The 27,732-nt window shown below is 35.1% G+C and overlaps 1 protein-coding gene across 1 annotated transcript in view; it reads left to right on the top strand.

Moving 5' to 3' along the window:
* Positions 1–27,732, top strand: part of LOC131434794 (E3 ubiquitin-protein ligase SH3RF1) — a 56,830-nt gene that overhangs the window by 21,295 nt on the left and 7,803 nt on the right. Inside the window, exons 2-3 of the mRNA XM_058601943.1 lie at positions 18,363–18,471; positions 18,570–18,948. Coding sequence (XP_058457926.1) covers positions 18,363–18,471; positions 18,570–18,948 — 488 coding nt within the window. The remainder of the gene's footprint in view (positions 1–18,362; positions 18,472–18,569; positions 18,949–27,732) is intronic.

Here is a 27,732-nt window from a genome sequence, read left to right as displayed (position 1 = left end):
TTGTATGACCAGCGTCCTATGCATTGAACCGCCAACCCGAGACAAAAGTATACGGTATTAAATAACGAAATAGATCAAATTCACCTCATAAATATTCAATCCACTCACCTTTTTGATTGATGCTCTTCAATTCATGATACTATAAAAACAGTCAGAATAAACTATTGGTGTTGATTTTCACGCAATTAAAATTTATTTTGAACGCAGCAAAAAGTACAAGCGACTGTTTTCTTCGCAACTTGGCACAAAATTGTCATGACATTTGTCGTAATGACGCTATCTGCTTTCTGTCAAAAGTTACGGTGGCGTGCCGGCAACCGAACTCTGCCGGCAACCGAACACCTTCCCCTACTAAACTGCTACTCAGGTCAATTCGGTTACAAACAAAAATTTTCAGTCGGTGTTGAACAGTCGTTCGCACCGCACGCGTATAGCTCTTGGCTCGTGGAAATTTTTTCTGGCTAACTAGAGTTTCATTGATTCAAGGCTTCAGTCTTTTTCAAGGCTACCTGAATCACTAACAGTCTTTTTAAAGACTAACAATTAGTCAGCCTTTCTCAAGGCTATACAGAAAGTGATATTCTAATATAATCAGTCTTTTTCAAGACTAAGAAATTAATCAGCCTTTTTTAGGGCTAGCTATTCAAAGAAATATTCTTCGAACTAATCAGTCTTTATCAAGACTTCCAAACTAGGAGTCTAATCGAAGACTATTTTATCATCGATTTGACAGGTTTACTGGAATGGGTGGTGGAGTTGCCATTTTTGTCCAAAGGCAAATTAAACATCGAATTTTACCTTCTTTCAATAGTAAAGTTATTAAAAGCTTGGGAATCGATGTTGAAACCATTCATGGAATTAAATACTCAAATACTTCTTACAAATGGTGAAAAAGCTCAAAAACTTGCTCAGCAGTTCGAGAGTGTCCACAATTTTAATTTGAACGTTGTGAGTCCTATTGAAAATGAAGTCTCACTGAAATATGTTCATATTTCAACTCAAGTGTTATTACAAGATGACATTATTGAGACGAATTTTGATGAAATTAAGTCAATTATTAGGAAACTTAAAAACATGAAGGCTCCTGATAATGATGGAATTTTTAATAGTCTTATTAAAAATCCTCCCGGTGTTGCCTTAAGACTCCTGGTTAAAGTTTCCAACAAGTGTTTTTCATTAGCTTGCTTCCCAAAATGATGGTAAAACGCTAAAGTAATTCCTATCCTCAAACCTGATAAAAACCCAGCAGAAACATCAAGTTATCGATCAATTAGCTTACTTTCTTCTTTTAGTAAACTTTTTGAAAAAATTATGTTGTTGAGAATGATGTCTCATATAAATAAGAATTCATTTTTTTTACCAGCGCAGTTTGGATTTCGTCATGGACATTCAACTACTCATCAACTTGTCAGAGTAACGAACATGATAAAAGCAAATAAATCTTCTGGGTTATCCACTGGAGTTGCTCTTCTAGACATAGAAAAAGCATTCGACAGTGTTTGGCACAAAGGATTAATAGCAAAAATGTCTGATTTCCAGTTTCCTATTTATTTGATCTAAATGATTCAAAATTATTTAACTGATCGTACTCTTTAGGTTAGCTATCAGAATTGTAAATCTGAATTGCTACCCGTACGGGTCGGTGTTCCACAGGGTTCGAGCGTAGCTCCAATCAAACGCAATTAATTATCTTTCCTCATAAGCCAAGAGCTTCTTTTCTTAAACCAAACAATAATCACATTCTCAAATTGAATGGCTTGGAATTGACATGGTCAGATCAAGCTAAATACTTAGGTTTAACGTATGACAAAAAACTCACTTTCAAGGATCACATTGAATTAATCCAGGCAAAGTGTAATGAATATATTAAATGTTATAAACAAAAATTCTAAGCTCTGTCTAAAAAACAAATTGTTAATTTATAAACAAATTTTCAGACCAGCCATGCTTTATGCAGTACCAATTTGGTCAAGTTGTTGTTCCACCAGGAAGAAAACGCTTCAAAGGATTCAGAATAAAATTCTGAAAATGATTTTGAAGCGTCCTCCCTGGTTTAGTACAAATGAGTTACACAGACTCACAAATATAGAACCATTAAATGTAATGTTACATAATATTATAAGAAAATTCCGACAAAAATCGATGCAATCTTCAATTGAATCGATCCGCTCTCTGTATTAGTTAGTAAGTTAGTATATATGTTCCTTTTCCCCATTACACAATACAAGTAGGTTTACAATTTTCCCTACACAAAAATCACAGAATTGCGGAAGCAAATGATATCCTCATGGTAATAACCAAATCATGTATATAATAGGGCTGAAAAGTCACCACTTGTGGCTGAACACCCAATTTAAATCTTAACAATTTAATTTTAACTCATATTCCAATAAATAGTTATTTAAAAAAAATTAAAATTAAAATAAACTTATGGTCCCATACAAAATTAAAGAATTTTATCCAACTCTGACTTCCAATTCTGGAATTACAGGATGATGAATTTTTAAAATTTAAACCGATATAGAAGATGTCAATTCCTAAAAGCTTCAAAACTGTTGCAATTTATTCGTCATATAATTTTTACCTGAATACCGGTTCTAGTAGTACCGTAAATAACCGTAAACTCTAAAATGGAACTTATTTCGACATCTCATGGAATGTTCAATCGATTATTATACGTTTAGATTCAAATTCGACCCGATTTGCAGTTTCGATATTACAGGGTAATGAGTGAATAGAACTTTAAATTGCAGCTAGAAACGACGGTCATTTAAATAATGTAATGAGAACTAAAACACCGAAGAATATTCATACAAAAAGCACATGTGGATGATAAAAAAAGATATCATCTCACTGCTAGGTGGATTGAGCACGTTTTTTTTTGAAAACTCGTTCAGTTGAACACTAAGACTGATATGTAGCTGAATCCATCTATGACATCTATGACCGTCGACCGAGTACAAGAAAGGCTAGCAATCGTGACCTTCACCTATAGAAAGCTGGAAACCCCGATTTCGAAAGGAGTTCCGGAGACCCCTTGTGTTATGTAACATTCGACGATATCTGCAAGATATCTGTGTTTGTGTGATTTTTCTTATCAATAAATTTTCTCGGACTAAACCGTTTTCAACAAGCTTATAGACCAAATAGTAACATTTTCCCCGATTTTGAGCTTGAGCGACCACCCCTGGTTGCTACTCCGTTACTGATCGGGATTAGCTGAAATTGTACAGGGAGTTTCTAGATGATCCATCCTGGGACTGGTAAATCATCCTTCAATGTACATCTTCTGGTAATCCCAGAATTCATTGATCAGTACCGGCGCCGGCCAGGCCCGAACGTAGATCGTTCAAGGAATGGGAAGGGATGTTAGTTCAACACTTGTTGTTACTAGAGGTCGTATATACTACTGCGCACTCCACAAGTGTCACGGGAGAAGGATATTTGTTAGTAAAAGTTTCAGTATTGGTATTATTCGCGGGCGACTTAGTATGTTCCGGTTTCAAGATGCTCGGATGTAACACTAAACTCATTGACTTCCCGAGTGAACGTTTCAACAATATCCTATATTGAAGTCCCGGCATGTCTTGATTCACAGCTCTTATTCGAGAAAACTGAAGAAAAATTTTCAATACTATCGCGTAAAGAATGAAAACTTCCCTATTCTTATATAAGAAATTACGCGATACAAAATAAACGAGTGAATAGGATTTAGACAAAATAGTTGATTCATTGCATTGACATATTCTAAACAGTTGTTATAAAACTATTTTAAATCACCAAATAAAGGTCAACAGATTTCACGCGCGTCTTTATTTATTATTTATTATTCTTTATTATTTCCGCTTTCTTATATTAATTACTTATTAAAACTATTAATTCGTTATATTGGTTGATCTGGGCAGCCGGCTACCAAGAAAAATATTAATTTATTTTTTGAAATATTAATATCAAATGTTTTTTACTACGTGTTCAATATTATTTCTGTTATTAACTTATTTATTTATTTATCATTCAATTTATAATCCTGACAGACAATCAATAACATGGAAGAAGAAAATATTCCAAATTTCAAACTTTTTTTTCGAAGTTAGACGGAAATTGATAGGTTGAATGAAGAGGTAATTTAGTAAAATAGAGTAATCAGAAGTAAAACATTGAAAATATCTGATAACTGAAAGGAAAAAGAAACTCCTGCAATTATCGCCTTTTACGACATGGAAGCAGGAACCCAGTGGATCTATTCTTGGTTCAGTTTTTTTCCCCCGGATTCCACACGGCATCTAGGCTGATACTGTCCGGAGAGAGCTAATAGGTACTATCAATCTCCTAGTGGACCCCAGCCCCCTAGTAACATTTTCCCCGATTTTGCATAAAAACTCCTTGTTTTTCTCGGAGATACCAAATTCACAACTTATCATGGTTTTCCCGGTTTTCCCGGTCACTTGTCACTTGTGTCATATACAACGGAATTCAGTGACTATAAAGAAACTTCGTTTTATTTTTGCCATTTACCTTCCTTAGGATTAGTAGCATCCTTACTGATTGAACTGCTGTTATCATTCCGGGTAGATTTTCAAACTCATCAACCAAAGCAACAGCTGTATATTGTGTCTAATTTTTCCCAGCAATAAGAACTAGGTTTGGTGACAGAATAAATGTAGCACGGTGTACCCTGCATGCGATATCCATCAATTTGTGTAATAAATTAAAGTCGAACACTTCCTCAATATCAGAAAGAGAACTATTCTGTTTGAATGGGCGTGACAAACAAACGGCGGCTATGGACAGGCAAATCTAGATCACCTAATCAATCATGACCCCTTTCCCTCCGCTTCATTTCCAAAGTGTGAATGATACAGTGCTCAACAAATGGAGAGAAAAAAAATCTTATCTGGACTCATCGGACTGCTACCACCCCACACATTCTGATCTTAACATACTCCCGGTGGAACAAGTGTATATATTTTAAATTTCTTCACTCTTCAAGCAACTAGCGAGCGACATCGTTTGTCATTTGATTGCCGCTGAAATTATATGGCGGTTAACTGATTTCTCAGTCTCATTCGTTAACACAAACGGAGCTATAATAACAGATGAGTTTCATCATGAGTTGCCTGTCATCGTTGTTTGTGGTGGTCTCGCATCGCTGAATGCTGGCTGTCCCCAGGCACGCAATATTTTTATTTACCATGGTGAATAATTACCCCAAGTGGATTGAGATATTTTTTTGAATGATGTCATCTGTTTTTTTTTTTGGTGGAAATATATAGGAAAGTGCATTACATGTGAAAGTCATTAGCTTTATTCCATTTCATGTTCTGGTACTAGGAACACTCATAACTAAATATATTGAAGTGAACATATTATCATATCACGATGTGCGACTCAGTATAGAATATAATCATATTTAGCTATCCTATAAAATCCATCTTGTGCTACAGGTTACAATTCGGGAAAGGGGAAACAGACTGTGAATGTCAAAGTAAGCCAGAAAGGAGCTGTCAAAACGAACCAAAAGAAAAAATCACCGTGATTTTTAACCGAATCGTTTATGTAAATCTTTGATCGGACAAGTTTTCAACTATTCAGTTCATCCATAATATGGATTCCATAGAGTCAAAACAACCTGGGTTGACGGTTCAGGGCATAGGGCGCTGGTCTTACAAGCCAGTTGTCGTATGTTCGAGTCCCGACCTGGAAGGATTCTTAGTGTCAATAGGGTCGTAGCACCAGCCATACAATGACTCTGTACGCTAAGAATCGACTGCGAAGTCTGTTAAAACAGAAAGGCCAAATTCCACGAAAGGAATGTAATGCCAGGAAAACAAAATATAGTCAAAAGAGGCCTTATACGAATGTTATGGATTTTTTTTTTAAATATCTTAGAACTGCACAAAACTTCGAGATTTGGTGTCATCTCGAAAACAAATTTGTATTGATAAAACGACTGGGATTTTGAGATTTCCGAAATCGAATTTATCTTTTTTTTTTTTTTTTTTTTTTTTTTTTTTTTAAATAACTATTTATTGGAATATGAGTTAAAATTAAATTATTAAGATTTAAATTGGGTGTTCAGCCTCAAGTGGTGACTTTTCAGCCCTGTTATATATATATATGATTTGGTTATTACCATGAAGACATCATTTGCTTCCGCAATTCTGAGATTTTTGTGTAGGGAAAATTCTAAACCTACTTGTATTGTGTAATGGGGAAAAGGAACTTATATACTAACTTACTAACTAATACAGAGAGCGAATCGATTCAATTGAAGATTGCATCGATTTTTGTCGGAATTTGCTTATAATATTATGTGACATTACATCTAATGGTTCTATATTTGTGAGTCTGTGTAACTCATTTGTACTAAACCAGGGAGGACGCTTCAGAATCATTTTCAGAATTTTATTCTGAATCCTTTGAAGCGTTTTCTTCCTGGTGGAACAACAGCTTGACCAAATTGGTACCGCATAAAGCATGGCTGGTCTGAAAATTTGTTTATAAATTAACAATTTGTTTTTTAGACAGAGCTTAGAATTTCTGTTTATAAGAGGATATAAACATTTAATATATTTATTACACTTTGCCTGGATTCCTTCAATGTGATCCTTGAAAGTGAGTTTTTTGTCATACGTTAAACCTAAGTATTTAGCTTGATCAGACCATGTCAATTCCAAGCCATTCAATTTGAGAATGTGATTATTGTTTGGTTTAAGAAAAGAAGCTCTTGGCTTGTGAGGAAAGATAATTAATTGCGTTTTTGCTGCATTTGGTTTAATTTTCCATTTTGACAGATAATCACTGAAAATATTTAAACTTCTTTGTAGGCGACTGCAGATCACTCTTAGATTTCTACCTGTGGCTAACAGACTTGTGTCGTCACAGAATAGCGATTTCTGACAACCAACGGGTAGATTTGGAAGATCAGAAGTGAAAATATTATACAAGATTGGAGCTACACTCGAACCCTGCGGAACACCGGCTCGTACGGGTAGCAATTCAGATTTACAATTCTGATAGCTAACCTGAAGAGTACGATCAGTTAAATAATTTTGAATCATTTTGATCAAATAAATAGGAAACTGGAAATCAGACATTTTTGCTATTAAACCTTTGTGCCAAACACTGTCGAATGCTTTTTCTATGTCTAGAAGAGCAACTCCAGTGGATAACCCAGAAGATTTATTTGCTTTTATCATGTTCGTTACTCTGACAAGTTGATGAGTAGTTGAATGTTCATGACGAAATCCAAACTGCTCTGGTAAAAAAATTGAATTCTCATTTATATGAGTCATCATTCTTAACAAGATAATTTTTTCAAAAAGTTTACTGATAGAAGAAAGTAAGCTAATTGGGCGATAACTTGATGTTTCTGCTGGGTTTTTATCAGGTTTTAGGATAGGAATTACTTTAGCGTTTTTCCATCTTTTTGGGAAGTAAGCTAATGAAAAACACTTGTTGAAAATTTTAACCAGGAGTCTCAAGGCAACATCGGGAAGATTTTTAATAAGAATATTAAAAATTCCATCATTACCAGGAGCCTTCATGTTTTTAAGTTTTCTAATAATTGATTTAATTTCATCAAAATTCGTCTCAATAATGTCATCGTGTGATAACACTTGAGTTGAAATATGATCATATTTCAGTGAGACTTCATTTTCAATAGGACTCACAACGTTCAAATTAAAATTGTGGACACTCTCGAACTGCTGAGCAAGTTTTTGAGCTTTTTCGCCATTTGTAAGAAGTGTTTGATTTCCTTCCTTGAGAGCAGGAATAGGTTTCTGAGGTTTCTTAAGAACCTTAGAAAGTTTCCAGAAAGGTTTAGAATATGGTTTAATTTGTTCAACTTCTTTAGCGAAATTTTCATTTCGCAAAAGAGTAAATCTATGTTTAATTTCTTTTTGTAAATCCTTAACTATGTTTTTCATAGCAGGATCACGAGAACGTTGATATTGTCGTCGACGAACATTCTTCAACCGAATGAGCAGTTGAAGATTGTCATCGATGATAGGAGAATTTAATTTAGTTTGAGCTTTGGGAACTGAAAGATTTCTAGCTTCGATAATATAATGATTCAAATTATCAATTGCTGTGTCGATGTCCGCAGAATTTTCTAAAATAGTTTCATGATCCACATGATTTTCAATGTGAGATCTGTAATTCAACCAATTAGCTCTATGATAGTTGAAAATAGAACTAATTGGATTAATTATAGCTTCGTTGGAAAGTCTGAATGTTACTGGAAGATGATCTGAGTCAAAATCAGCATGAGTAATCGGTTCACTACAAATGTGACTTTGATCTGTTAGAACCAGATCAATTGTAGACGGGTTTTTCACGGAAGAGAAACAAGTAGGATTACTGGGATGAAGAACTGTAAAGTAACCAGCTGAGAGTTGATTATGAAGTATTTTACCATTACTGTTATTTTGCCTACAATTCCACTGGACATGCTTAGCATTTAAGTCCCCTATTACGAAAAATTTCGATCGATATCTTGTAAGTTTTTGCAAATCGCCTTTAAAGAAATTTAATTGTTCGCCGGTGCATTGGAATGGCAAATATGCTCCAGCGATGAAATAAATTCCATGAATGGTTTCAACTTCGATTCCCAAGCTTTCAATAACTTTAGTATTGAAAGAAGGTAAAATTCGATGTTTAATTTGCCGTTGGACAAAAATGGCAACTCCACCACCAATTCCAGTAAACCTGTCAAATCGATGAACCACATAATGTGGATTACTTTTCAATTTTACATTTGGTTTAAGAAAAGTTTCTGTCACAATGGCAATATGAATTTTGTGAACTTTGAGAAAATTATAAAATTCATCTTCACTCGATTTCAAAGATCGAGCATTCCAATTTAAAATATTCAAATAATTATTTAACATCACTGTTAAATTTTAAATTCATTATAATATTATTTGCAAATTTCCATCCGATTTGAAATGCTTCAAAAAGTGATGAAGTCGAATTCATTTGGATGATCATTTGAAAAAGTTGATCTTGTAGGTAGATCATTTTATTTTCAGTTATATCGCCTAAATCGACTTCATTTAAAGAAGCGAATGGCATTGAAGGAATATTTGTAGGTAGACTGCCATTAGAAGAAGATGATTTGGCCGGTCTACCTATTAATAAATTGTTTTCGTTAGAAGAAGAACTGCAAGGCGGTCCTGTGTTTTGATTATTTACATTAGAAGAAATAGGAGATAGATTTCTACCTAATATACCAGCATAAGTGAAATTAGAAGAAGATGATGACGAGGTCGATCTACCTGTCAATAAATTGTTTTCGTTAGAAGACGAATTGGCAGGTGCCTTAGAAGAATTTTCAGGTATGTTCTGTAAATTTAAGGTCGTTGATTTGACTTGTTGTCTAAGCGAACGAGCGTTTAAAATTTTTTCCCTGACAGGACATTTCAAATAATTGGATTTATGATTTCCATTGCAATTTGAACATGAAAATTTATCAGTGGTTTCATTCATTGGACAAGCGTCTTTCGAATGCGATTTACCACAATTCAAACACCGTATATCCATATGACAATTTTTGGTTCCATGACCGAAGCCTTGGCAACGACGACATTGCGTTAAGTTTGCAATACGATTATGCCGTTTATAATGTTCCCAATGAATTTTAATGTGGGAAATGAAACGTACTTTTTCTAAAGTTTTCAAATTGTTTACATCACTTCGATTGAAGTGTATTAGGTAAAGTTCATGGGAAATTCCAGAGCGTGGTTTAGAAGTACCATTCGCTCTTTTTTTCATAAGTATTACTTGGGAAGGGGCAAAACCAAGCAATTCTTTTAGTTCATTTTTAATTTCATCAATACTTTGATCATTTGATAATCCTTTCAAGACAGCCTTGAAGGGTCTGTCTGATTTTATATCATATGAATAAAATTTATGAAGTTTTTCGGACAAATATCGAATAAGACGTTCGTAATCTTCCAATCCATCCACCAAGACTCGACATTCTCCTCTTCGTCCGATTTGAAATGAGACTTTTACTTCCGGGAGAAAAGTAGAAAGCTCAGTACGGAATGCTTTGAAGTCGGAAATCATCACCGTCACTGGTGGCATAGATTGATGTTTCTTCCCAGAACGACAAGCGTCCATTTTGGGAATTTTTGAAGAATTTTCTTCTATGTCGCTACAATCGGATTCAGGAAGAATCTCGTAAATATTGTTAGACGGCATAGGATCAACGGTAGGGAAATCCGTCCGTTGTCTTTTATTTTTACATTCAGATTCTATAAGATCGTGAATGTTATTAGAAAAATGTTGAATAACGGATTGTGATTTATTCCGTATTGAATTATTTTTAGCCTTAGGCTTGTTGCCTTTCCGGTTGGACGCAGGCATTTTTGAAATTAATGAAATTTTAAATTAAATTAACTAGGCTAAATTAGTCTTCGATTAGACTCCTAGCTAGCCTTAAAAAAGGCTGATTAATTTCTTAGTCACTCTAATATCACTCTTTGTATCACTTAGTCACTCTAATATCACTCTTTGTATCACTTAGTCACTTAGTTAGTGATTCAGGTAGCCTTGAAAAAGACTGAAGCCTTGAATCAATGAAACTCTAGGTAGCCAGAAAAAAAATTCCAGGAGCCAAGAGCTATACGCGTGCGGTGCGAACGACTGTTCAACACCGACTGAATCGAATTTATCTTTTGATGTCAAATGTCTGGTGTTATCTTGACGTTTTGTGTAATTCTAAGACATTTGAAATCAAAAGAAAAGTGTTGATTTTTCTCGAATTTTTTCCGGGGTAACACCAGATCTCCACGTTTCCTGCAATTCTAAGACATTTGGCATAATTTTTTTTCTATTTTTGAAATCTAATAATTCCAGAGTCGATTTTGTAAAAAAAAAACATTTTCAAGATGATCTTGAAGATTTAGGAAACACTATTTAAATTTAGTTTAGTCATGTGCACCTTAGCACAAAACGGTACACATGAGATACCAAACCCCTGAATGACTACAATCTGTTGACGACCAGTATGTCGTCAATTTTGTTTTGCTCTTTCGGCACGTCAGGATAGACATGGCACTTCGGTGCAATTCAAGTGATTTGTAAATACCAAATACTTTACATCTGCTCAGCGGTTTATGTTGAACCGTTAGGTGGCGTTAGCAGTTCAACATAAACTGCTGACGCACTGATGAGCTGAATGTGAAACGTAAAAATTAAATCGTATTTTTGCCTGCCAATATAGAAAAGATAACAGCGACTGAAATTTTTTTCGGTAGTAGTGTGCCATCTAGTGGCTAGTAGACATTACGGTGCTAACGTTTTTTCGGTGACAGAGCGCCATATAGTTGAAAACAACGTTTTAGTTCTCCAATTCAACTAAAAGATTAGTTGAATGGATATGAAGTGTGCCTTAGCTAAGAAATGAAAGCATGTTTAATTGGTGAATTCAACTAAAAAAATAGCTATTTCAACAAATATTTTATTAATATTAGGGGAATTAGTATTAAAAAATCTAAATTAGCAAAAGTACGATTTTTTTAGTTGTCTCAAAAAATAACTAACTAAAATCAGAAAATCAACTATTTTTTTCGCCAAAATGCTGATTTCGGTCTTTCCGTGAGCAGATACTTTAAACAAACAATGTTCACGACACAGAACTGTTCGCTTTTAACAACGGACGTGTGGATCAATTATTGGAGATTGGTTAAAGAAAGTTTATGCCATCCATAAGAATTTCGACAGTCGTATCCGGTAACTTTTTCTCATTTTTTATTCATTTTTTTTTTGTCGTGAATACGACTTACTTTACTATGAGGCGCCTTTTCAAAATTTACTCTCTGAGAGAGTGATCGTGAATATCTCAGTGAATATCAGAGTTTTTAATCGTGAATATCTCAGTCTCAGTAAAATTTTTGCTACATGCCAACGGAAATACGGTCATCAATTTATGATAACATTTTCAGTTGTGCGACATAATCATTAATAATTCAAAATTAAACTTTTCTGATATGTTTGGTATCAACGAGTCTCAAAGCGGAAAACACATGACGCGCGTTCGCCTTTCTCGTTATTTGAAAGTTCATAGCTCAGTGATCTGTGGAAGTATTTATATAATCTAACTACCAATAGAATCGAAATTTTTCAATTTGAACGTGTATTGCAACAATGTTGAAGTTTTTCAATAGCACACTATTGAAAAACCTGTCTAATTTGACCCATTTCAGCACCAGCCAATCAGAACGCAATCTCAGGAAGAGAACAAAATATATGCCACTCCAGCATGAGCATGAACTTAGCGAGGCACCTCTCGCCGATGATAACGCAAATAGGTGAATAATTTGTTGCTTATTTGTTGCTAATTAGTTACGATAATTTTGAATTTGTTGCTCAATTTATTTTTTATTTTTTTGAGTACTTCGCTAAGTTCATATGAAGTTAGCGAAGCCCCCTTCCAAATATGCTTCAAAACAAACAAAGCCCAGTGAATAATTTGTTGCTGATTGGTTGCTAATTAGTTTCGATAATTCTGAATTTGTGCTCAATTATGTTTTTATTTTGTTTTAAAGCATATTTGGAAGGGGGCTTTGCTAACTTCGCTAAGTTCATATGAAGTTAGCGACGTACTCAAGAAAATAAAAACAAAAATTGAGCAACAAATTCAAAATTACCGTAACTAATAAGCAACAAATTATTCACTGGGCTTCGATCTGTTTTGAAGCATATTTGAAAGAGAGACTTCGCTAACTTCATATGAACTTAGCGAAGTACTCCAAAAAACTTAAAAAAAAATCATTGAGCAACAAATTCAAAATTACTGTAACTAATTAGCAACAAATTATTCACTGGGCTTCGATCTGTTTTGAGGCATATTTGAAAGGTTGCCTTCGCTAATTTCATATGAACTTAGCGAAGTACTCAAAAAATAAATAAAAATTGAAAATGAATTGAGCAACTAATTCGAAATTATCGTAACTAATTAGCAACAAACTATTCACTGGGCTACGATTTGTTTTGAAGCATGTTTGGAAGTGGGCTTTGCTAACTTCATATGAACTTAGCGAAGTACTCAAAAAAATTTAGAAAAATTGAACAACAAATTCTAAATTACTGTAACTAATTAGCAACAAATAAGCAACAAATTATTCACCTATTTGCGTTATTATCGGCGAGAGGTGCCTCGCTAAGTTCATGTTCATCACTCCAGCGATATGTAAGCTGAATATTTCACTTTTTCTATCATTTTGTGAGCAACGGTTATACAGGGTGATTTTTTAAGAGCTTGAGAACTTTTTTAAACAATAAAACGCATAAAATTTGCAAAATCTCATCGGTTCTTTATTTTAAACGTTAGATTGGTACATGACATTTACTTTTTGAAGATAATTTCATTTAAATGTTGACCGCGGCTGCGTCTTAGGTGGTCCATTCGGAAAGTCCAATTTTGGGCAACTTTTTCGAGCATTTCGGCCGGAATAGCCCGAATTTCTTCGGAAATGTTGTCTTCCAAAGCTGGAATAGTTACTGGCTTATTTCTGTAGACTTTAGACTTGACGTAGCCCCACAAAAAATAGTCTAAAGGCGTCAAATCGCATGATCTTGGTGGCCAACTTACCGGTCCATTTCTTGAGATGAATTGTTCTCCGAAGTTTTCCCTCAAAATGGCCATAGAATCGCGAGCTGTGTGGCATGTAGCGCCATCTTGTTGAAACCACATGTCAACCAAGTTCAGTTCTTCCATTTTTGGCAACAAAAAGTTTGTTAGCATCGAACGATAGCGATCGCCATTCACTGTAACGTTGCGTCCAACAGCATCTTTGAAAAAATACGGTCCAATGATTCCACCAGCGTACAAACCACACCAAACAGTGCATTTTTCGGGATGCATGGGCAGTTCTTGAACGGCTTCTGGTTGCTCTTCACTCCAAATGCGGCAATTTTGCTTATTTACGTAGCCATTCAACCAGAAATGAGCCTCATCGCTGAACAAAATTTGTCGATAAAAAAGCGGATTTTCTGCCAACTTTTCTAGGGCCCATTCACTTATTTGCAAGCGTTGCTCGTTAGTAAGTCTATTCATGATGAAATGTCAGAGCATACTGAGCAAATAATAATGCATGAAAATCATAACCTCAAAAAATCTGAGCAAATACTAATGCATGAAAATCCTAACCTCAAAAAAATCACCTGTTAGAAGCAAGACACACACGAGATTAACATCGGGCTGAGCATACAGCGTTACTACACCAGAAGTCTGTCAGCGGAAGTCATTAGTAGTAATAAGTAGGATTGCTGCTGAGTTAGTTTAGTGGGAGCAACATCTAAGACTTCACGCTGGGTCGTGACAATTCAAAGCACTTTTCAGTGCTTTAGATCATCATTAAGAATTAATTGAATTTTCTCTATTTCATATGCGAAAATGAAAGTATTGACTTAGAACACATCTTTATACTAGTATGGGTGTCGTTTGGAAAAATGCCGTGCGAAACAGGGTTGCCATATGTACAGATGAATGTGTATTTTGTATCTTCTGAAAAATACAGATTCAAATGTTGCGAAAGGAAAGAGTTTCCTGAACACGGCTGAAAATCCACATTTGTTTAAAAAGTATTTGGAGAGAGCGGGATTCAAAATCCGGTTTTGATTGTAAGCCGACATGTTTGTGCTAATTTTTTTATGCTATATGGCATACTTTTTAATATAGTTATTGATTATAACAGTTTGTTTACTTATCTTGAACATACTTCTGATGTTATTTGTTTCTCAAGAAAGTTATAATAATAATGAAATGGTAAAAATACTAACAATCATAAGATATTATTGTTATTATCATTGTTGATTTTCCAATATTTTGAATTCGTGACAGAACTTTCAATACTAATTATGAAGGAAAAATAATGTGTAGTATAATATATAGTTCCGATGTAAAGTATATCACATTTAATACCAAACTTATGAAGTTAGGATTAGCGTGTAAGATGTACCGCTGTGTTACCTGTTTGCAATCAGCGTGTATGAAAAACTGCTCTTCCTAGCAAAACTGTACCCAGGAGGTGGTGTCTACGTGGAAGTCAGAGCAGAGATGCCAGATCTGCAGATTTGTCTGGTAATCTGCTGATTTCGGGTATAGTGCTGCGGACATTTTTTGTTGTGCAGACTTTTGCAGACTTTTGAAAATCGAGTTTTACGCAGACTTTCGTTCAAATTTACAGGCTTTTGAAATTGCCGCGACCTTTTTTTTGCTCGCTAAGTAAGTTTTGTGTGTCATACTTAATAAAGAAATTGCTAACCGCAGATTTTTTTTTTCACATTTACAGACTTTTGAAACCCTGTCTGCAGATATTTGAAATTTTTATCTGGCAGCTCTGAGTCAGAGGGATTCATTATACAGTTAACCTCTATCGCGTACACACGGAAAGAAATAAAGTCCGTGCGAAAACCACGTGCCCGTATTTTATTTCCCTGCTATAAATTATTATTATTATTATTATTATTATTATTATTAATATTATTATTATTATTATTATTATTATTATTATTATTATTATTATTATTATTATTATTATTATTATTATTATTATTATTATTATTATTATTATTATCATTATTATAATTAAAAAAAGGGAATGCTTGCACAATTCACATAATCGATCAAATAACTGGCATTCGGAAGTGTGAAGGAAGCACGGCCTTTTTTTTCGTATTCACGACATCCAGTTATGTCTCTGACATTACCCACCCGCCTTTTTTCAAGGCTTCTAATTATAACCTTAACTTTTCCACTCTACCATGACCTAATAGATAACGGTCTGGACGTCGTTCAGAGCAGATTTTTTTTTCGATTTAATCTTATACCATTCTAGCTTGCTCTTGGAATAGTGGCATAATGCTAAATTCACCAAAGTAATGGTTTCCATTGTGCTGCATCACAGACAGCAAATGAGCAAAAGGGGTTTTTGGAATCCATCACGCAGTAACTCTATTTTCTCCGTGTAGAACTTGATAAGTTTTAAAACTAGAAAACATGTAATCCAGCTAATTGAGATGCAAAGTAATATAAATTGGATTTTGAACCTTCAAAGTACTCTTGATTGAAGTAAAGTTTGTAATATTTTTTCCAAAGCACGAGTACAGATTTTGTTTCACTTATCTCCATTTTATTCGTTTCCATCCTAGCCGCAACAATTGACATAACTAAACAATTCGCAGAATGAAGATTTGAAAAAAGAAGCTTTGCCAAATTTTGTTAATTTCTGTCCAGTGGGAAAGTAGTCACAGCCAGTTGCAATAGATGAATTAATTTCGTACTCACTCTTCATTTATTAACACCAAATAGAATAAACTCAAAACTTGACTGATTAGATGTTTATCTGATATTTATAAATATGTAGTTCTGGGGCATGACATGTTCACCATTTAGGCGTTGAGAGACGTTTGCGTGAAGCAATTCGCCGAAAAAGATCAGATTTGTGGGCAACCAACTCGTGGATCTTGCATAACGATAACACACCGTCACACAATGCCATCGTTATCCGTGAACATTTGTCTAAAAACGAAACGAATACCTCACCTCACCAACCCCTCCCTGCGACTTTTTCCTATTCGGCCGATTCAAGAAACCGCTCCGTGGAATGCGTTTCAGCACCCGAGATGAGATTATGGAAAAATCACAGATGGCTACGAAAACGGAAAACTGTATATAAAAAATGTTTCGAGGATTGGGTAAAGCGCTGGCATAAGTGTGTTGTAGTCCTTGGGGAGTACTTTGAAGAGGACAATATCGATTTTGATGAATAATCTTGTATTTTAAATTTTCTGAATAAATTCCGGGAACTATTTGGTCGCCAGCCTACCTACCGGATCAGATCAAAAAATGTTTATAAAACACTGCAATGTTCAGTTCATATGCATAAATGTATTGATGTTAAAGTTTAGAGTTAATTTTAACCAACAGTACATTATTATGTTTGCTATGTAGGACGTGCCGTAACTATGTATAGAATAATTACAATATTGGCCTGATTATGAAATTGGCGTCATAATTGAATCGAATACGTTTTCTGGATCTTGTGCATCTAACAGATCGGCTGAAAAGTTCGTATCGTTTCTATGAGAGGGCGCCACTAGAATTAAATCCATACCATTTTCAGTTAGTACCAACCTTCAAAAGATACGTGTATAAATTTGACAACTGTCTGATTATTAGTTTGTGAGATATTGCATTTTAAGTGAAGCTACTTTTGTTATTGTGAAAAAAAATGGAAAAAAAGGAATTTCGTGTGTTGATGAAACACTACTTTTTGATGAAAAAAAGTGCCGCCGATACCAAAAAATGGCTTGATGAGTGTTATCCAGACTCTGCACCGGGCGAAGAAACAATTCGTAAGTGGTTTGCAAAATTTCGTACTGGTCATATGAGCACCGAAGACGATGAACGCAGTGGACGTCCAAAAGAGGCTGTTACCGATGAAAACGTGAAATAAATCCACAAAATGATTTTCAATGACCGTAAAGTGAAGTTGATCGAGATAGCTGACACCCTAAAGATATCAAAGGAACGTGTTGGACATATTATTCACGAATATTTGGAAATGAGAAAGCTATGTCCAAAATGGGTGCCGCGTGAGCTCACAATCGATCAAAAACAACAACGAAAAACCATGCTGAAATTGAACGAATTGGGCTTCGAATTGCTCCCTCATCCACCGTATTCTCCAGATTTGGCCCCCAGTGACTTTTTTCTGTTCTCAGACCTCAAGAGAATGCTCGCTAGTAAAAAATTTAGAAGCAATGAAGAGGTAATCGCTGAAACTGAGGCCTATTTTGAGGCAAAGGACAAATCGTACTACAAAAATGGTATCGAAAAGTTGGAAGATCGCTATAATCGCTGTATCGCCTCTGATGGCAATTATGTTGAATAATAAAAAACGAATTTTGGCAAAAAAATGTGTGTTTCTATGAAACGATACGAACTTTTCAGCCGAACTGTTATAGTAGTCGACACTTTCGAACCCTTCAGGCTCATTAAACTACAATTAATAATCATCAAAGTAAAGCAAAATGCAGTCCTTCCTGTTGATTATTTGCGTTCGATTCCAGTTCATCAAATTGCAAAGTAATTAGCATTTGCAATGTAAATACTGTTACTTGGTATATCATATCGCTTTTTAACTAGGTAATATCCATCATCAGACAAGAAGCACGTTTGATTGCTCTGCTGATTCAATGGTATGAAATCAGCTTTATGCGTCATAATATCATAAACTGCACCGTTATCTGCATGACACGCGCGTCCTCTTCGCGTATATGTATGACCTATTTGATAAGCGACGCATACATGCAGAAAATAATGATATATTTTCTCTAATTTTCAGGAAATCGTGTCTAGCCATCAGGAGCTTCGATGCCCGGAATGTCGAGTTCTTGTGGATATCAAAATCGACGAGCTTCCGCCGAATGTTTTATTAATGCGTATTTTGGAAGGTAGATAGCACTTTAAGAATATATAATACTAACCTATCGAGCTTATAATTTCTGATATCGAGGTACTCATCATTGTTTGTTGTAATCTCTCTAAACAGGCATGAAAACAGCTGAGCTGAACAGTCAAAATATAAACATAAACAAAGCGGTTCGTACCGGCGTCGGAGGTGGGAACATCTTCAACTTGCAAATTCAACAGCAGCAGAACAACCATCCAAGCATACCGTATCAGCATCAAGGCTCATCTCAGCAGCAACAGCAGCTGCTGCAGCAGCTTGCAAAGAACAATAAAAATGACCAACAGTACCAGCAACCTCATCATCCTAATTCTCCACCACAAAGCCAGAACCAGAATCAGGCCCAGCAAGGACAGCACACAGCCAACCGCATCATCGCGCCGTCCGGCAACAATGCACTGGATCTGTCGAAAATCCCACACGCCAAGGCATTCTACGATTTTGCTTCTAGTGAGACCAGGTATGAGAGAGTTAATTCTAATCAGCAAAGTAGTGAAATGAAAAAAGTGTTTTAATTCAATGTTATGATGCTTTTCTCATATAACTTATGTTTACATTAAGGGGCTGGTAGAGTCTAACACTTTTGAAAAATTCGGTCATTTTTTTCTTTGTATTTTATTATAGTAAAACATTTCAAGAATAGTATTCTGTGAAATTTTCAAGCCTATCGGAACAAAACTCAGCAAGTTATGGGCATTTATATTTGCTTCTCTCATACTGCGAAGAAGTAAGAGCTTCCCGAGTAAAGGCTAACATCAAAATGAGAACAAATTGAAATCTGATTATGATAGCAACATCAGATTGAACTTCTTATATGATATCGACTTATCAACTTTTCAAATAATATCACATTATGTTATCATTTTGCTGTTCGAAGGCAAAAGGTTTGTGAAACTCAAAAAATGAAAATATTAAAATCAACAACTTAGTCAATCCATTGAAATTGAGCAAATTTCAAGTGGCAACACAAAAAAACAAAGTTTAGTTTCAAAGGAAGAATTATTCCTTCAATCCTTTGTTGCCTTTTACAAAAATGCTTTGACATCCTGCCGAGATCCTGCAGTTGACCGCAGCCATAACCGCGAAGGAACTATTTTTATTTTCATCATTTTCTCAACTTTTACGCAAATAATATTCCTTCTTTTTAACCACGAAAATATTTGTGTCAAACCACACGTCTGTGAGGCATTAGATAAATTGGCGATCATCAGTACCACGTTTGTCTGAAGCAGGCCAATCTGAATAGTGGCTTTGGCATTCCCATCTCGCTGATCGCCTGCCGTAGAAGGAGCTTATTTCAGAATTTGATATGAGAAATATATTTGACGTCATCGATTTTCTTCTAGATACGTTAAATATCCGATCCTGTAACAATTTTTCCGTTCAGTTTAAAAAATATGTTTCCTTATTTGTAGTCATACGACGTCGCGAAGTTCATTCCAAACTCTTTAGACCATTATTTTCAGTGCATCCAGAAATAATCGGGGAGCTGGATGGCGAAAACAATCTACTCGCCAAACCCGTTCTGAAAATACCCATAACTTTATATCCAACAGTATGGAAAAATTCATTGTTTACAAAGTTCGAAAATCGAACATTGAATGTCTCAGATTTCAGAACCTAGAACTAATTGTTAATAATACTTTAGTGGCTTATATGAGCCACCAAGAAAATATATGTTTAATTTGTATATTCCTAAGTAGTTAACACACTGTGTCGAAGACACTCTTCAAAACAATTCTCATTCCTAGGTATAAATGCTTAGAACTTCATACACTCACTAACGCTAGATACTATGAGAAGTATTTTATCAATCAGCTCATAGATCTTGGAACTTTAATACACTTTTCTAAAGAAACCGTCTAACTAAATCTTCATAATTTTGCATCAAATGATTGTAAATTATAAGTCTACACAAGAACTAAAAATTTACTGAAGAGATTCTGGTTCTATCTGTGGTCAGAAGCGAGATAATCGTTCATTGTCCCAATTAGTCGAAAAAACAAATGATCTCGGATACCTAATTGACTGATTCCTAATTCACGTTCCCTGTGTTGTAGAAGACTTAACTGTAAAACGTTCGGTCTTCAGAGCCTCTAAATTCGTATTTCAAAGTGATTACATGTGCGAGTTGTGTGAGATCAAGTAGATAACTCAATTTAATGTTATAATGTTTGAATGCTATAGCTTTGGATATGAGAAGGACAAGGAGAACATATTTAAACTTTGCTCAAAGAGTCACACTGCTATTCACGATGGATGCGGGATGAAAGCGACGCAACGAGTGTGCATTGACAGAAACTACCTGCATAACATACAACTGCTTGTCATATAACTGAACATTTTCCGTCTCCTTACAACTAGCACTTACAGTCCATAGCAATCGCAAAAAGTTCGCATTCCAAATCACCTAAGTTCGAAACCGAATTCACTCCGCGGTAGTGTAAAGGAGATTGCATAAAATCTTTTTTCTTGCTTGCGAGTAATATCGCCTAAATGTATACTATCCCGGACCTTTTTTGGCTGTTCTATTTTTAGCTTGTGCTTGTGACGTTTCATTTCGAGAAAATCTACATCATATTAAGTTTTCAATGTGCTTTCACTGAGAGCAAAACTAGTTTTCAGTTTGATGCCACACAGCATTTTTTTTTGCTTTCGATTTTGATCTTTTAACCGTTAAAACGACTAAAACGATAGAAAAATTAAGTAATCGATATATACGAACAGCACCACATCAAATTGAGTTTTCTTTTTGATCTCACACTCTACTCGGGTTGGTGCACAGGCCCAAGACTTCTGCTTCGATTGATTTAAAAACTTGACAAAAAAATCTTGAAATGTTTTATTATAACAAATTCTAAAAGAAAAAATATCATTTTTTGCAAACAGTAGGCTCCCTTGATTATTAAGTTTTTTCCATTGAATTTATAGACAAAAAAACTGTTTTAATCCACCTAGTGGTGTAATGATGCCTTTCTCATATCTCTTATATTCTCATACATAAATGTGTGGATTTTCGCAAAATATTTTTGCTTGATTCTTGAAAAACAAACAATATTATCCATCAACTAGTAAAAAACCTACAGACTTGCAGTTACTTCCGAAATCGGAATCCGGGAACCGGTACAATCGAAGTCGATTCGAGAAAAGTGAAAATCAAAAAAGCCGACATCAATTTGTTTGGCCGTCTACTGACAATGACTATCGATTGGAATAGTTTTGAGGAAAATTTAGAAATTAGTTTGCGTGTTTTACTTACCGCTTCTAGAAACGGTATAACTATTTTAATAATCTTCACCCTGTAGTTCCGCAACCGGATGTCGGATCCGGATGAAATTCAGGAATTCAATATGGGACCACGAGACCTTTCATTTGAACCTATATTCATTTCGCCACTTTAATTGAGGGTATCAAATTTTCAACACACTTTCCCCTATTATTCCGGAACCTGAAATCGCATCTGGATGAAACTTTGGAGTTTTGTAAAGGATTATGAGACCTTTCATTTGAACTTAATTTTGGTAAAATCGATTACGCCATCTCTGAGCAAAGTGATGAAATAATCTGAAATTGTAATTTTTACACTGATCACCCTGTAATTCCGGAACCGAAAGTCGGATCAAAATTAAATTCAGGAACTTTGTATAAGACATTTATACCTTTCATTTGAATCTCAGTTTGTGCGAATCGGTTCAGCCATATTTGGGAAAACTTAGTGCATCTTTTCATTTTTTTGCTCATATCATCTTGTAATTCCAGAAGCGGAAGTCTAATTCGAATAAAATTCCGAAACTTTGTATGGGGTTACATGACCTTTCATTTGAATCTAAGTTTGTGAAAATCGGTTGAGCCATCTATCAGAAAAGTGAGTGCAAAATATTGTTACATGCATACATACACACACTGTTCGTGCACAATCTTGACAGCACGAAGAATTTTTTGTAATGATCGACGGTACACCCCTGGCTTGCTGCGATCGAAAATTTTGATGTTAGGTAGAAGAGTGTAAGCGAAGCGGGAAGGTAAAGACGCGAAGTTTCAGCGCGAAAAGCGAGTGTGTAAGTAAAAATAGAAAGCATTAAGTGTTTCCTTCAAATATAATGAATTCCGACCCTCTGAAGAAGTTTACCATTTTTAGGTTCAAAATTAAATACACACATACAGACATTTTGCGTACTCGAGGAACTGAGTCGAATGGTATTTGACACTCGGCCCTCCGGGCCTCGTTTCAAAAGTCGGTTCTCACGGTGATTGCATAACCTTTCTATATGAGAAACGCAAAACTTTAAACGCGTTTTTCTCGAAAGCAGGTTTTGAAAGACCGTGTCCATCGCCATTTAAAAACTACTAGACCAATTTTTTTTTCAAATATTGCACACATTTTCTACATATAAAAACCTGTTTCAATCCACCTAGTGGTGTAATGATACCTTTCTCATTTTCATTTTTTCCTGTATATTACAGCAGAAATTCCCCAAAATACTACAATTTAAAAAAGTTCAGAAAATAGTTTTGTAAATTTCTGTTACATAATTCTGCTACGATGATATACTACTTTTGAATTTAAGTTAGTGAAAATTCATTCAATCAATTGTGAGAAAGTGAAGTGAGGTACATTTTAGGGTAACATAGGTATTTTGGCCCACTTAAGGTTGATTTTATTTTGGCCCACTTCGTAAAATTATCCATCAAATGTTGTAATATCTTTGAAAAACCCTTCCGCAATAGGTAATTCAATGTGATTAGCTTCAAATTGATGCAACATGGGTTACTTAGCATCGATTAAATCCATAAAGTTTGTTAGATGGGCCAAAATACTTGTTACCTGTTATATTTGATTACTATTGTTGGTATTTCCGCAACCAAAAGCTGGATATTGGCATAGTGACATTCGATTCATTCAACCATACACTAATATGACCTACAAATTTATGATCGATTCTCTATGAAATTTTGAATTTAGGAAAAAGAATGTACCGGTAGTTGAACTTGAATAAAATTCAGCAGATCTTTTATGGGATTATCAATGGTTGATTTATTTGGTTACAGACTCCCATGGTCTGCAAGTTAGAGAAATTAACTAGCAAATATAAAAAGGGAGCTTATGAAAAAAAAATTCTTGAAACTTTTACAACTTGGCACCTTCAAAAGTAGGGGTTTAAGTCGAATGAAAATTAAAATATTCTTATGGTATCTTGGGACCTTTCATTTAAATCGAAGTTTGTGAAAATCGGTTCAGCCATCTTCGAGAAAAGTGAGTGACATTGTTTCACATTTTTGGTGCAAATCACCCTGTAATTCCGGAACCGGAAGTCGGATTCAATTGAAATTCAGGAACTTTGTATGGGACCGTAAAACCTTTCATTTGAATTTGAGGTTGTAAACATCGATTCAGTCATCTCCTGAGAAAGTGAGTGTCATTATTTTCACAGTTTCGGTATATATTTCCACAATTTTGTTTCATATCCTGCAATTCCGGAACCGGAAGTTGGATCCAAACGAAATTCCGGAACTTTGTATGAGCCCATAAGGCCTCTATTTGAATCAAAGTTCTCCGAGAACAGTGAGTGACAATATTTGTCACACACACACACACACACACACACACACACACACACACACACACACACGCACACACACACACACACACACACACACACACACACACACACACACACACACACACACAATCACACACAATCTCACACACAATCGCACACACACACACACACACACACACACACACACACACACACACACCGATTTTTGCTCAGCTCGTCGAGTTGTTCGAATGATGCTTTTTATCATGCAAAACATTGGAATTTATTTTGTTAAACGAAAACTTCATCATTAAGACCCTACCTCCCCCTTAATATGTCTAATGGAAATCCTTAAGGTTCTACTTATAACCTCAGTAAAACAACCATTATTGAAAAACGCTAAAGCAGTTTCCTCCGCTACTGCTTGATGAATCTTCAAGAGAAAAACATAAGTTTGTTCGGAAAAATTTTCCAAGCAAACTGATATTTTTCTTTTGAATTTCCGCTCAACGACTGCGAAGAAAACTGCTTTTGCAACAATGACTATTTTTCTAAGATTGTAAATTGCCCCTTAATATGACTAAGAGAAAATTTTATTTGAATCTTGAATAAGAATAAAAATGGTTTTTTTGCGTACATTAGCATATCTTATTTAATTTTTAGTAGTTTTGACCCAAGTTAATAGGAATTCTTCGTTTAAATTTAAATTCAGGTTAAAAATTTTGAAAACATCTCACCCTGCTGTTCCTGAACCAGAAGTGAAATCCGAACAAAGTGTTTGTAAAAATCGACTCTGTGTTTAAGAAAATGAGAAAGTTTTTGAACACTATTTCTGGTACTTCCTGAACCGGGAGATGGGACCCGGTAGTAGTAAAACCTATAAATTGAAACAGTTTTGAACCATATTTAGAATAATTTTTAGGTTTTTACATTATCGCGCTAAATGATAAGTTTCAATTTCGTAAACTTTACCCTATATTTCCGGAAACGGAAACCAAATTTGGATAAAATTCTACATCATCTGATGGAAACATAATGCTTTTCACTTAAATCTCACACAGATAAAAATATTTTGTGAATTTACATTTATTTTCATGCACATATTTGGAGCAGGCAATTGAATGGAAATTTACGTTACAAAACGAAGCGGTTTGTGAATATACAGTCTTGCTCAATAAAAAACTAAATGAATTTCAATGTAATTTTACATCAATTATGGTTTTAAATTAAATTTTTGTTTCAACTGATGTCTATTTCATAGTACTATCGGTTTACATGTCGTGTAAGTTTCATCTTTTCTTTCTGTGCAGTTTGCGGAGATCGATCTGGCCGTTTCTGAGAAATTGGAGTGATTACCGCTTTGGAGCACACGAGCACTTTCCCGGTACTTCCGGAACCAGGAACGGTGATCCGGTGTACCGTTAATCAGTGTTGGTGATTGCCGAAAATTTAACAGAAGCTGCTATATTGCTATCTATATTGTATACAACATTTTCAATCCGGGAGAAGATGCTACAAGAACTCGAGTCTCTCAATGCATGAACCGTGAGAGAATTTTGCTACATTTCTTCGCTCCACTTCACACTCTGAGTATTTCACACCCTTAAAAAGTTTACAGTCTGATAATGATAGTTGCTGTGTGGAATTTCCCAAGAGAGAATCGCAAGTTGACAAATTATCGCACAAAATCGAATCGATGATTCAACTTGATGATTCTCATACTAGGTTGCAATATTTCAAAACCTTTGTGTGGAACATTCACAGACATTTTCATAGACACAACTTATACAAAGGTTATATGCACATAGTTAGAATAAGCAGCAATGGTAAAATGATTCTATCGGAATTATCAAGTACCTGTATAGAATCGGATCGCGAAACGAGAATAAGCGACTGTTTGTTGCTCCAGAGAGGATCCCCACAGAATCGTGCTAACCTTTGATTCTCAGAAATGTCAGCGAGAGAAATTCGCTCTCGCACTGGGGTCGATTCGATGTTAAATGAGCCTAGCCGGGTTTTTGTTGTTGCGATGGTATCCGTCTCTCTTTGATGGCACTGATTCAATCGTGTGAAGAGTTGCCAGTGAGCGTTCTTCGATACGATAAAAGCCATCCTTGCCGTTAATCAACGTACTTGGTTATCAACATCAACCATACGGCTATTTTTATTATTCATATTTATAATATTCATAAGGTTGATGCATTATAATATTGCAAAAGAGGTATTGTCATCACAGTGGAAACCAGTTTTTAAACTGAACCATTTGAATTTGCACACATTTTGCACTCGATTTTCTCGGAGACGGTTGAGCCGATTTTCACAACATATGGCGTTTCCATACGACCCTTCGGGTTACGAAATTAATGGATGATATATACGCAATAGTAGTGTGACGGTACCTTTCTCATATTACTCATAACTATTACTAAGGGATTCTTCAAAACATTTTTCTTTGAATCTTGAATAAGAATATAAACTAGTATAAACTTTTTAATTTGTGCCATTTTTCCATTTTTTGACGCACTTCACCGTGTTGTTCCGGAACCGGAAGTTACATATGGAAAAAATTCAATTGTAGCCTATAGGACTACAAGACCTTTCATTTGAGTCTAAGTATGTGAAAATCGGTTCAGCCGTCTATGAGGTAAAGAAGTAAGTTCAGTTTTCGAGTTTTTAATCACTATTCCGGTACTTCCAGAACCGGGTAATAAGAATCATAACAAACTCAAACTAACATAACCTTAAAATTAAAACTGTTTTTTTAAGTAGTCGCAGTGGTAGCAGTCCCTTGCTTCAGTTCTACCCTGGACCCTGGATAAGATTGGTTTCTATGAACTTCTATTTAAATCAACACACAGACGTTCCATGGCTATGGTCCAAGTACCATGTGCGCGGGTGGTTTTAGGAAATTTTCGATGGAAATTTTGAAAAAATTGCCAAAACCAAAAACATACAGATCTTTGAAATACTTTTATCTATCTACAGGGTGAAAATGGATAGAAAATTCGGGGGATTTCCCGAGTCTTATCAAAAATAGCTCTGAAAAATGAGTGTTTTTGTGATCTTTCACAATTATCTGGAAAAATAATGCGATGACATAAATATTTTTTTCAAATAAACCCTATGATGGATACAAAGATTACATTCGGACACATTTTTGGGAAACCTTTTCACGCTTTTCATAGAAAATCCACGAATTTCAAAAATTTCCACGAAATCGGTTATATGAAATTCGTTGATTTTCCATGAAAAGCGTGAAAAGGTTTTCCAAAAATGTTTCCGAATGTAGTTGCCAGCATAAGATTTTTTTGAAAAAAAAAAATTTCATTCCATGGAATTATTTTTTCAAATAATTGTGAAAGATTACAAAAAAAGCTCATTTTTTCAGTGCTATTTTTGATCAGACTCGGAAAATCCTCCGAATTTTCCAACCATTTTCACCCTGTAGATAGATAAAAGTATTTCAAAGGTCTGTATGTTTTTGGTTTTGTCAAATTTTTCAAAATTTCCATCGAAAATTTCCTAAAACCACCCGCGCGCATGGTACTTGGACGATGGCCTTAATAACTGTTTTTTTGTACTGATTCAAAAAGATTTTACAAAATGGTTGCTATAATGTGTGCTCAAAGTTTGTGTCATGGATTTTTTAACATTATGTATACTGTAAATCGTGACATTGAGTTACTATTTCGATTCTAATATAT

This window comes from Malaya genurostris, chromosome 3, assembly GCF_030247185.1.
Source record: "Malaya genurostris strain Urasoe2022 chromosome 3, Malgen_1.1, whole genome shotgun sequence".
Taxonomy (NCBI): Eukaryota; Metazoa; Arthropoda; class Insecta; order Diptera; family Culicidae; genus Malaya; species Malaya genurostris.
The sequence above is the reverse complement of the archived record's forward strand: the minus strand, read 5'-3'. Positions and strand labels throughout refer to the sequence as shown.